This window comes from Brienomyrus brachyistius, chromosome 22, assembly GCF_023856365.1.
Source record: "Brienomyrus brachyistius isolate T26 chromosome 22, BBRACH_0.4, whole genome shotgun sequence".
Lineage (NCBI taxonomy): Eukaryota > Metazoa > Chordata > Actinopteri > Osteoglossiformes > Mormyridae > Brienomyrus > Brienomyrus brachyistius.
In genome coordinates this window covers 12,285,603-12,297,577 of record NC_064554.1, presented here as the reverse complement: position 1 = coordinate 12,297,577, position 11,975 = coordinate 12,285,603, and the positions used below count along the sequence as shown (strand labels likewise).

The 11,975-nt window shown below is 48.1% G+C and overlaps 1 protein-coding gene across 1 annotated transcript in view; it reads right to left on the bottom strand.

Annotated features, from left to right (window-relative positions):
- Positions 1-370: 370 nt before the first annotated feature.
- The window catches only part of LOC125717805 (adenylate cyclase type 9-like), a 31,454-nt gene continuing 19,849 nt past the window's right edge, over positions 371-11,975 (bottom strand). The window contains 6 exon segments of the mRNA XM_048991080.1: positions 371-6,486; positions 6,488-7,388; positions 7,861-7,893; positions 10,126-10,274; positions 10,360-10,519; positions 10,787-10,995. Coding sequence (XP_048847037.1) covers positions 6,154-6,486; positions 6,488-7,388; positions 7,861-7,893; positions 10,126-10,274; positions 10,360-10,519; positions 10,787-10,995 — 1,785 coding nt within the window. The 3' untranslated portion in view covers positions 371-6,153.

Here is an 11,975-nt window from a genome sequence, read left to right as displayed (position 1 = left end):
CTGTGTTCAGGAAACGAAACAATGAAATGGCTGGAACCGTAGCATTATTCTGCTTCTCAGTTTGTGCTGTTTACTTGACTCCTCTCTTGATATCGACTCCTATGAGCTTAGGCATGCATGTATGCATGTGTAGCGATATTTTCATAGAAGAGACCTAGCTCCATGTATAAATGACAAACGGTGTTGTCTGGTGACAAGTAGCTGTCAGCAGTGAGAAGATGAACCAATTACTACGCAGTAAATCACAGTAGAGATGTATCCATATCAGCACCTTAGAACAGGCCTGCCATCACAACAAAGAGCAGAGTAAACCACAGGTACTGTCTGTGTCCTCTGATGTTAGAGTACAAAAGCCGTTCATTCCTATCCATCAAGCTCAATTCCGTAACCCAGCAATCAATGGCTCATTTATTAACACAGATACAAATACATAAAATGTAACTGACGTCTGACAAGCAAATAACCAAAAATAGCACACATTTTCCATTTTATTTTTGTACCTGGATTTTTTTTTTGTTCCAAGAAAGAGTAAGCAGGCAACAAAACGGAAACAGCGTTTCTTTTTTAATTTAATTTTTCTTTTTAGCAAAATATTTAACTACCCCCATACCTTGTTGAAATCCAGCAGAATACGGAGCCCCTGAAAGCTTCCGGGACCGATGGGACCTGTGGCTGGGAAACAGCCCTCTGATTGAGGAGGGGGGGGGGCACCGCTCCACTCCGCCCTTCCCTTCGTCCCCCATCACCCTCACCATTTCTGCTCGCCTCTTTGCACAGACACACACACTCTCACACAGACACACTCACTCACACTTGTAAAGGATAACAGTCCGACTCAAACTCAAATCAGGAGAACTGAATAGAATAAAAAAAATAAAAAAAAAACAATCTGCGGGGGTGAAATAGGATGTAAATATGTGAAAATGGTGGGACAAATGAGGATGTCAGAAAATCTCATGTGCAAGTTGTGCCATGTGTCACAACAAATTCTGAACATGCATTTCACTACCGAAACTGCCCGCTGTTAACGGGACAGTCTATCTGTGCCAATCATTGCTAATCAGAGTCAAAAGCCCACAAAGACTAGGCAAAATGAGACAAGATCCCAGATGAAAAGGTGCATGCATGAATTCAGCACGCTGGATATATGGGGTAAACCCTCCAGCAAGCTGGCGGTAGATGGGATTGCACGGGAGACAGCGGAGGAGGGCTTGGGTGCAGCTGCAGCACTGCGATGGGGCAGGTAAGCAACACGTGACAACGCGGACGACAGAGATCCACTCTACAGACACATAACATGCAGAGGACGCGGAGACGGTGAGGCGGACGATTGAAGGTTGATGGACACAGTTGCCCACCTCCCCCAACCATCCTCATTCAAAGAAAGTTTTCCTAACCTCCCTCCTCGTATCATCTGGACTTTAATTATACTGTATAGCATTGTCACTCTACTACGACTAGTTGTCAAGACTGAACAACTCCAGTTTCATTCAGGAGTAAATAATCTGCCACGCAGATTCTCCTTATACACACTTCAGAAAGGATGCCCAGCACAGCCTATGAGAGACGGCCAGGCTGTTCCCACCTCTGTGCAGTGCCACCTTCCCAGTCAGACACACACATGCACACACAATAACAGACACTCTGTTCTGATACCTCTTCCTCCTTATCAAACCCTTTGTATAACATTAAATCTGGCACATGCACATGTATAAATAAGTAAAAAAAAAAACAAAAAAAAAACTCAAATATATGATATACAATATAAATGCATATGTACATACTCAGCGAGTGCTTTGTGCAAATGTATACAGATTACATTAATGTGTTTATAAACGATACATTAACAATGTGTACAATAAGCATAAGCATAAAAAACACACTCTTTGGCATTATACTCCTAGTGTGTCATCACCACACTCCATTAAAATAAAAAATCCTCCTTTACAGTCAAGCGCATTTCACCATCCCATCCTGCAGTAAACCAATAGAACAATGTAAAAAGGATTTAAACACAACTGATGGAGACAGCATATATCAGAAAGAAAAAAAAAGCACAAACCCCAAAGCCTTTCAATAAATAAAGCTGATCTCAAGAAGATGATCTGAAGTTGAGAGGATTGGATAGTGGGTCGTCACACCAGACGACAACAAAGAACGCCCAAACATTTTATTAGTGCTAAAACCTGTTCGTTTTGAATATTCAGCCTAGCTAATCCATGATGCTCAGCGATTTTAGCCAGAAATCTGCCAAGGCCTAGTATGAGCAGCACGCTGCATGCCATTTGAGTGCCTGGCTTTTTCCCTCTCATCAGCTTAATTCATCTGTCATGTAACATTTCAAGAGAGGTCTTGGGGAAGTGACACGACCCGAGTGCTCCCAATCACGTGCACCCACAGGCTGCCTGCGGGTCAGCACACTGGCGGACACTTCCATTTGTTTTTTTTTGTGTGTGTGTGTGTGTGTTTCAGTAACATTTCTACATTTCAATATTTCTGCAAGTCCCTGGTGCAGGATAAGGGGGAAACAATCAAACCAGATGGGACATCATCTGTGTGTATAGGAGGGGGGAAGTGACCTTAACCGTGTGCTTAATGTCCAACGTTAGGCATGAAAACAGAAAGGAGGCACCCAGTAAGGGAGATGCTGCCAACAGCTACTTATTTTGTAAATCACTGGATCTGAGCCTGGCTGAATTGTCAGCGGCACCAAAGCCAGTTACATCCTCCAAGGACCCCATCAGGCTCCCAGCGCACGGAATCCCGTTGAACCCTCGGCTAAGTTAGAAAGGTGCTAAGACGCGAGGGCTGCTAAGCCAGAGGCGCTAACCAGCTAGCATGGCTCGCTGAAGGGCGCAGCGAGGGGGCGCTCACAACAGCGGCGCCAGCCAGGAAAGTGGTGTTGTGCTTTTTTTTTCCCCTTGTAGCATTTCAGTCAGCATAGTGTGCCCTTCCTGGTGCATCTGCCAGCTCTGTGGCGGATGTGTAGGACAATACAGCGCAGCCCATTCACTTGTGATAGTGCTGACCCATTGGTTGTCTGAAACCCCCCTTAGGACCTACCCACCACTGCCAATAAACTGGTCAAATCCATCGTGTCCTTAACATATTGTGTTACAGGATTCAAGCTTAAGGGTTGTGTGCTCATGGGACTCAAGAAATTCATTTTTCACTTTGACTCCTATTTCCCCTTATTTTGCTTTAAACACAAAACCCAATCATGCCACATTGAATAGCTGTGCACAAAAACACAAATCAGGGGTTCACAGCAAAATCCTTCCAAATTTAGTGAAAAGTGCCTATTGAACAACCAAAATCCTCAATATAAAAGGCACGATGCAGGTCTGTATAAAAATTGAAAGGAATTCAATAGAGAAAAATAAATCTATGCATCTATTTATGCATGTTTTAAATATTCAATATGTAGAAAAATGTATAAAAAGGAGCCCAACAGGCAAATCAGAATAAAAATGAAAATATAGATATACATTAGTGCATGACTGAGAAAGGCACCGACTTGCAGTACGCTGGAGCGGTTATATCTGAATACCTTAACTCAGGGCTCTTCAAATCTGGCCCTCGATCCCAAATCCAGGCCGTGTTTTCAGTTCTTCCAGGTAGTTTAATAACTACTGATTCTGATTGGCCAGAGGCTTCACACCTGGCTCATAGGTAAAGGAAGGCTGGGAAATCGGCAGTGCTCGGCCCTCGAGGACCGTGATGTGAGCAGCCCTGCCTTAACTAGTGCTGTACTCCAAGGCGGGAGTGGGCTATTTTAATGTGTAAAAATTCACACTTTGTTTTCATGAAGAATGCACCGTTTGGATTTTCTCAGATGGTGCAAGTTTGAGAACAGTGTTCCCGATGGGTCCACGTGCATCCTGAACCCAGGAGAAAGAGCTGGGAATGGCTCATCCCGACACGAACACAAGTGCGAGGAAGGACCATCACACAGGAGAGAACGGGAGGCAAACATGCACTGGGCAGGGTGAAACTGACACCCTGAGCACACAACCCTTTCACAGAAAGACTTTAAAGGCGCGAAGAGAGACAAACTTGGCTCCCCTACAGAGAAAAGTAATTAATGCTCTTTTAATTCATCCATCTTTCAAAAAATAGCACATAGCAAAATCCACACAGCAGAACCTTCTGTGAGCCTCAGACTGGATCAGGCGGCCGTTCCAGCTTTCACTGCCATCTCACTTCACTGTCCCAGAGCCGCTGCCATCTGCAGGTTCCAGGTCCGGGGTCCAGATCAGAGACAGAACCAGGTGGTTCCAGGTCAGCTTCCGCTCTGAGGTACATCCAGTTGAAAGGCATTGGCTACTCAGAAAGAAGCTGGAGAAAACTGTATGACTACAGCTTACAATTACAGCTGGGACGTGCTTAACCTTACTGGCCCCCATTTCCCATAGACCCCCAAATTATTCTCCTCCTCCTGCCTCCACAGCCCGGGGGGGGGGGGGGGGGGGTCCATTGGGGGCAGCACCAGTGACTGGCTTCAAATGTCAGGTTTCCTATTTAAAAATTATTAAACAGAGTGTCCAAACCCCTCCCTACAACAAAGTGCCTTTTTATGCTTAAAACAAACAGAGCCCTCCCCAATATAACAGAAAATGTCCACAGCAGCTGCAGAACAGCCAAGCAGGTGATGGATGGTGCAGAGACTCCAGGGTTGCTCAATTACATGAAGACGTGCTCCAAATTTGGGCTCTCTGCTTTATACTGAAAAGGGAGAGCAGCCAGTGCTAAGGTCCACTAGGGGGCACCAGCCAGCACCCACTCCAATGGCCATCAGAAGCAGGCCAGGTGTCCAACCTGCTGCTGAGACACATGGGATGAACCATCCTGGCCTCAGTAACAGGAGTTTATCATTTAAATACTTACTGCAGAACTGCTAATTCCATTTCCCTCCCTCTTACCTGTAACGGTACCTGCCCATCGTTAGCGGTGGAGGAAGCAGATTTGGCTTCTTTCACACACTCAAGTGGACACTGAGCATGAACCTGCCCTTCCCCCCCCCAATCATAATCCTTGAAGGTGAACTTCGACGTTTCAGAACGATACCTTCTGAGATAAACTTGTGCGTGATCTGTGCTTTTCTCAGACACAATCCCACAAAACAGGGCACTGTGATCCAGAATTTGGGATGTATGTGTGTCGCTCATCTGCCTTCAGAACAGATACCAACACTCAAGCTTCTCACACCCTTCAGTCTATTGCTGTTTCTGTAAGTCTACACTCTGACTCCCGTAAACACAATCACACCAACTCTACTCAACAAAATAACACTGAAGGTGGCAAGTAGGCTGGCCGATTTTGGGTCTCCCAACCTCTGATATTACCTACTGGCCCACAACTCCTAGACAGTCTAGTTTAACTCAAATTTTCTGTAGATGGTGTATGTAATGGTGTCATCTTAAAACTGGTAATAATTTCATGCACCTGGAACCAGTAAAATAGAAAAATAGTGTTCACCACAAAAGCACACATCTGCTGAGACACTTTCGGAAATATTGCCCGTTTGTGCATTAGTTTTTGTTGGACAAACACCAGGTATCTGATTTAACACAGAACTGCCATATAAAAATTTCACTGTATACTGAGGCCAGTGCAGGAAAACACAGCTTAATCCGTAGTCTGCAGTCTTAAAAATCAGGCTAGAGTATTGGCAGATCCCCCCCCCCCACCCTAACCCATGGGGGTCATGTGAAAATCCTGTACATTAATTCATCCTAAAGGCACTTCATCAAACAATATACGAAAAGCATATGCAAACAGCAAAAACCATGACAAATCATAATAAAAATATATATTATATATATACGATGGTGTTTTTCAGGAAGACAAAGGAAGGGGGTGTCCTTCCCAGCCTCGTACTGTGCCCCCCAAACCCTTGTGCCATACTGTGATCCACACAGCAAGCCCCCCCCCCCCATTAGCAAAAACAGAAGCCAAATGAACACTGTGCAGAAGCCGACTGGCATGGGGAGAGGAACCCAGGTCACCGGCCTCCGCGGAGCCTGCCTTGCCGGGACAGTATGCATGCCCTCACCCCGCACACCTGACCCATAAGTAGGACTGGCTGAAATGCAGGACTTGAAACTAAAGGGCATGCAGCAGAGAAGCCTCACAAACACGCTACCCCTCGATTTACAGTTTGGTCAGCTCATCTGCATCTTCGTCCACCTCATCAACCTTGTCTATCTCCTCCTCCTGGCTAGGTGCCGGGAGAACTGGGGAGGATGCAGTTAGGGCCCCATGATGCACCAGTGCTGCTGCTGGACCCGGGGATGGGGGGACCACCTGGACTTTGGGCTCCCGGCACTCTGACTTGGCTAGCCCACAGTCCTGACCCAGCGGCCTGGTTCCCGGAGGCGGGTCCGGGATAGCCACAGGCACAACGCTGCCAATCTCGTCTGTCGGCGAGCGTCCGATGCTGCCATCTACCTGCGCCCGGATCTCTGGGGAGACAGAAAGCTGGTACTTGCGGCACAGGTCCACTGTCAGAACTCTTGGGGAACAGGAAGGTCTTCATCTGGCCCTTGCCCTTGACGTTGACGGTGCCGCGATAGTCAAACTCGTAGTCCATCTCGCTGAGGATGCAGTAGCTCTCCTCGCTGACCTGAACGCGGCACTCCACACCAGTGGTGTCCATGCGGCTGGCGATGTTCACCGTGTCGCCCCAGATGTCGTACAGCAGCTTGGTGGTGCCGATGACGCCGGCCGTCAAGGGGCCGTGGTTAAAGCCGATGCGCAACTTGAATTTGAAGCCCAGCATGTTCTTGTTGAAGTCGTCTACCACACGCATCATCTCCAGGGCAAAATCAAAGAGGGTGCGCAAGTGGCTGTGAGGGTGGCTCTGGTCGGCACCCTGCTGGGTGCTCAGGCCTGACGCTGCCATGTAGGTGGCGCCAATGGTCTTGATCTTCTCAATGCTAGAGAAGGCAGGCTTGCGGAGGAGCTCGTCGAAGTCACCAATGAGCTCGTTGAGCACGCGGTAGCACTCCTTGCCGCCCTCGTAGCTCTCCTCGTAGAACTCGCTGAAGTTGACGATGCTGGCGAAGATGACGCCCACGTTATCGTGGTTCTTGGAGTAGCTCTGCGTCACCTTCAGCTGCTCGGCCACGTGGATGGGGATGATGTTGCGAAGCAGCCAGTCGGCCTGGTCGCGCATGTTTTGGATCTTGATGCGGTGCTGGTCGGCCTCCACGTTGCCGTGGTAGTGCAGCCTGTAGCTCACCTCAAACTCGCGATTCAGGAACCAGACGAGCAGTAGCAGCAGAAAGAAAGCCAGCACGGCCTCCGGGGCCAGGCGGTCCTGGGGCCGCTGAGCTGGTTCGGCTGGCAAATCCAGGGCTTTGCTGACATTTAACTGGTTGCTGAACCTTTATGGGGGGGGGGGGGGGGGGGGGCATCTGAATCAGTATTCTGCAAGCAGTTTAGTGACAGTGATTAAACAATGCTATGAAGGGGAATAGTGATTATGACGGAATGTGGAGTCAAATTGAGGGCAATGTTTACTACAGAAGTTTACATAGAGTAATGCTGATTATCAAGTGTTATAATGGGCTATACAAGGTTACACATAATAGTTATTATAAAGTATTGGCAAGGGCAACAGAGTTTAATCACAGTTACAGATAACAATGGAGAGTACAGAGGTCCACAGTGAGTGACTGTGATTATGGAGGCTACTGGGTCATAGAGGGAAATAAGGGGTTGTGAAAGTCGTAATCAGACCAAAGCACTACTGACGGCCATGCCAGAGGTGCTCGGACCCCCAGAGGAGGACAAGGCCCACCGAAAGGGCAATCAGAAAGAGCTGGCCCACCACGAGCCTTAGAAGAGGGTACTCACCAGTCCAGAGAGCCAGAGGAGAGGCTCGAGGATCTAAAGGAGTTGGGGGAGGGCAGAGAGAATGTTTAAATGGACTGTATGAGACAGTCAGTTCTTAAGTAACAGCTGTTATACACAGAATTTACTCCAGGCTAATCCAACAGATACTCCTGGTGTGTGTTCGTATCATCATCATTTCCCCCACCGCCCCCCGAGGGTTGTGGTGGCAGCATGCCAAGCAGGCCAAACCAGACATCTTTTTCCATGGCAACAGACTCTAGCTCAGGGGTCTCCAACTCCGGTCCTGCAGAGCTACTATCCAGTAGGTTTTCTGTCCCACTTGGCTTCTGATGAGCCACACCTGTTCCTGGTTTTTACCTGAGAGCAGGTGTGGCTCATCAGAACCCAGGTAGGATAGAAAACCTACTGGACAGTAGCTCTACAGGACTGGAGTTGGAGACCCCTGTTTTAGCTCATTATGGGGGTTCCCAAGACCAGTGTCTCCCAACCCAGTCCTCAGGGAACCCCGGACAGTCCACGTTTTTGCTCTCTCCCAGCTCCCAGCCAATCAGAAACACCAAGTACCTGGTACAGGTGCGCTGGGAGCTGAGAGGAAGCAAAAACGTAGACTGTCCGGGGTTGGGAAACACTGGTCTAGACATTACCAAAGTAGCTACCAAAGTAGCTGCAAGATGAAATGCCTCCAATGTGTCCCGGGTCTGCCCCAAGCCGCCCCCCCCCCCAAGTGGGACCCCAGAGCCACTCCCATGGATGCCATCCAGGTGGCATCCTTATGACTGACTCCCCTCAATCCAAAGCAGCAGCACCTCTATTTCTACCACGGACCTCTCCAATGCGCACACAATGGCTATCCTCAAATCAATCCGCACGTCAATCACACGGCCCCGTCATTTATGAATACAATCTAAAGGTACTTAAACTCCTTCACTGAGAGACCCTCTCATATCACCTGACAGGAGCAAGCCACTCTTTTTCCAAGAGTACCATACAGTCAGCCCTGCTACAGCGTGCAATATCACACCGTGAATCTCTTCTAAAGCGTTTGATATATTAATACCGAACTCTAATACAATATAATTTATTAATGCATTTTTATTATAGCTTATTTAAAATGCATGTAATTACATTATTGGCCACTGGTATCATTGTTTTCATAATTTAGTTGACTTTCTTTGATTTTTTCTTTTTGCCAAGGGTGCAGCTCTTGCTACATTCTTACAGGGAGCACATGCATACAGTAGCGGCCTCAGTACCCCCATATTCCTGCTGCTCCTATCTTTTCCTAGTCCATACAGTACAAGTTTATGTAGACTGTCAGCATATCCCTCTGAGCCCTGTGGCTGCTGTTCCACGGTCAGATCTACATCTGCACTGTTCTTCTGGAATCCGAAGCTGGACCACTGGAGCTCCAATACACGGTACATGCTTCCACAGGGAGGCTTCGAAGGTTGACCAAACTATAGCTGGAGTACTTTCCTTGCTCCCCTTTTTCAAAAATAGGGATCACAATCTGCCGGCCCAGATACACCTTACCCACATTCTACTGAAAAGGCGCGTCACCTGCACCAACCCGACAACATCCAGTGCTTTCAACAGACAGAATTCATCATCTTCTCCTGGAGGCCTTTCCCCCGAAGAGCCCTCTGTCCACCACAGCAAATTCTGCTGCAGTGACTCTGATCTCCTGGACGTTTCCCACTACAGCACAGCAGCCTCAGCAAGGTCCTGCTTCCCAGCTCTAGGGGGGCGTGGTCTCCTCAAAGTACTTTCACCTCCATCAACTCCCTTTGCTGTGGCCTTCCTGGCCAGTTGGTACCTTGTAGCCATCTCAGAAAAATCCCCTGCAAGCACTGCCCTTAAGGCCACCTTCTTCAGCCTAAACGGCTTCCCTCACCACAGGTGTTCACCAGAGGGTCCCTGGGTTACCACCATGACCGGCACCAGCAACAATTGTGGACTTGAATATGGTCCATTCAAACCCTGTCTCCAGCCTCACTCAACACGAACAAGACAAAATTTCCCACATAGAAATATCACCCAGCGAATTCTGGCACAAGAGAGACAATCACCAAGCAAAAATACGCTCTGCTTACGTCATTAAAATATTACACAGAATTAAGTTAAATATAGAAATCTGCTAATAAAACAGTCTTATTCATATCAGATTTTAGGGTTCGTAAAAATAATACAAAAAAAAAGCAAAAAAGAAATGGGTACCTATACAAGAATTATACGGAACATCGAGAGAAACGTGTAGTTACTCACTCTGTCCTGCAGAGGGGACTGTAGAGCACAACAAGCAAAACCACTCCCACCATGGTTGCCAGGATGGAGCGCATCCAGAAGCTTAGCTGGCAGAAGTTGCAGTACTGGATGATGGCGATGATCACGGCGCAGCACATGAACATGGTGAACTGACAAGGTGGAAGGACTCCATTAAGTCATTATTGTCTCCGTCAGTCCCGCCCAGCCGCATCCAACTCAAGCCAAAGTACCCACCTGTATAGAGAACTGGAGCTGGCAGGTGACGTGGGAGAAGATGGACAGGGCAGGCAAGGACACCAGCACCGCCCCAATCAGGTGGCGCGGGACCCAGCCAGAGATGGCGCGCAGCAGGCTATGAGTGCAGCCCAGAACCGTGTCCAGGCAGAAGGCCATGCTGGCAGGAGGGAGACATGGGGAATTCAGAAATTTCCCATCAGGCACTGCAGCATACAAATAACAGGCTGCAGAAGGAGCAAGCTTCAGTAAACAACATAACGTGTACAAAGGAACAGCTCGAAAAACTAATAATCAGGAATCAGTACAAAATAATGCAAAACACAACAATGTATATAACAGCTTCAGGAAAAAAAAATCCACATTTATAAGAAACCCTGTATGCAGCGTACAATCTCCCGAGAGCCGCCCCTCCTGGGGCCCTCACCGGATAGACAGCACCAGCGAGACAGCCTCCAGCAGGGCCGCCACCGCGGCCAAAATAAGGGCAGGCGTGGGCACCGGAAGCCCGGAGAGCAGCGGGCGCAGGAAGCAGGCCAGCGTGAGTGCCAGGAACACGGCACAGGACAGCAGTACATCCAGGAAGGAGCTGAAGGTGGGGCTGGCAAAGGTTCGCACAGCAGCCTGGGTCTCCACCTGCACGGGGAGGAGCACACGGCCATCAGCCAGTCTGGGGCTGCTACAGGATTCCCTGCAGAGGGGAACTGCCGTTATATTCCTGATAGAGCTACTGCTTTGAGGCGAATCAGCGCTGTGCTAAACCAAATCAGTACTATGCAGTAGCTAATCTACACTGTGCTAAACGAAATCAGTACTATGCAGTAGCTAATCTACACTGTGCTAAACCAAATCAGTACTATGCAGTACGTAATGTGCACTGTACTAAACCAAATCAGTACTACGCTGTAGCCCAGGGCTCTCCAACTCCGGTCCTGGAGAGCTACCGTCCAGTAGGTTTTCTATCATACCTGGCTTCTGATGAGCCACAACTGTTCTCAGGTAAATACCAGGAACAGGTCTGGGTATATCGGAACCCAGGTGGGACAGGAAACCTACTGGATAGTAGCTCTACAGGACCGGAGTTGGAGACACCTGCTGTAGCCTGTACTAAAGCTAAGCCTGATCTGTACTGAAGCACCACTTCCTAACATATAAAGCCATCACAGACATCAAGGTGCAGAACCATTTAAGCCACAAAAATTCATATACTTACAAGGATTATCAAAGCCTCGATAAATAGGATTTCTTCCTAAATCAGTTGATTTATTAAACTACAACAGAACGTTTGGACAGCCCAAGGACATGACGACAAGGAGAATGTAGAGGAAACTTGTGGAGAACACACAAAGAGAGGATATGGTGAGAGCAGAGGACGGATTTCAACTGAGAACCTGAACAGGACCAATAAAAGGTTTCAAAGCAATGGCAGAAGAAAACCTACCAACAACAAAACTGAAATTCTCTTTACAAGGTCATAGAACTGATCCAACAAAAATTCACACACTTATTTCTAATACGAGACAGGCAGCAGGGGGCAGCAGAGAGCGAGACGAGTTATTGAACTGCCTGTCTGCCGCAGTCCAAGTCAGACCGTGCAGCACTGAGACTACCTGTTT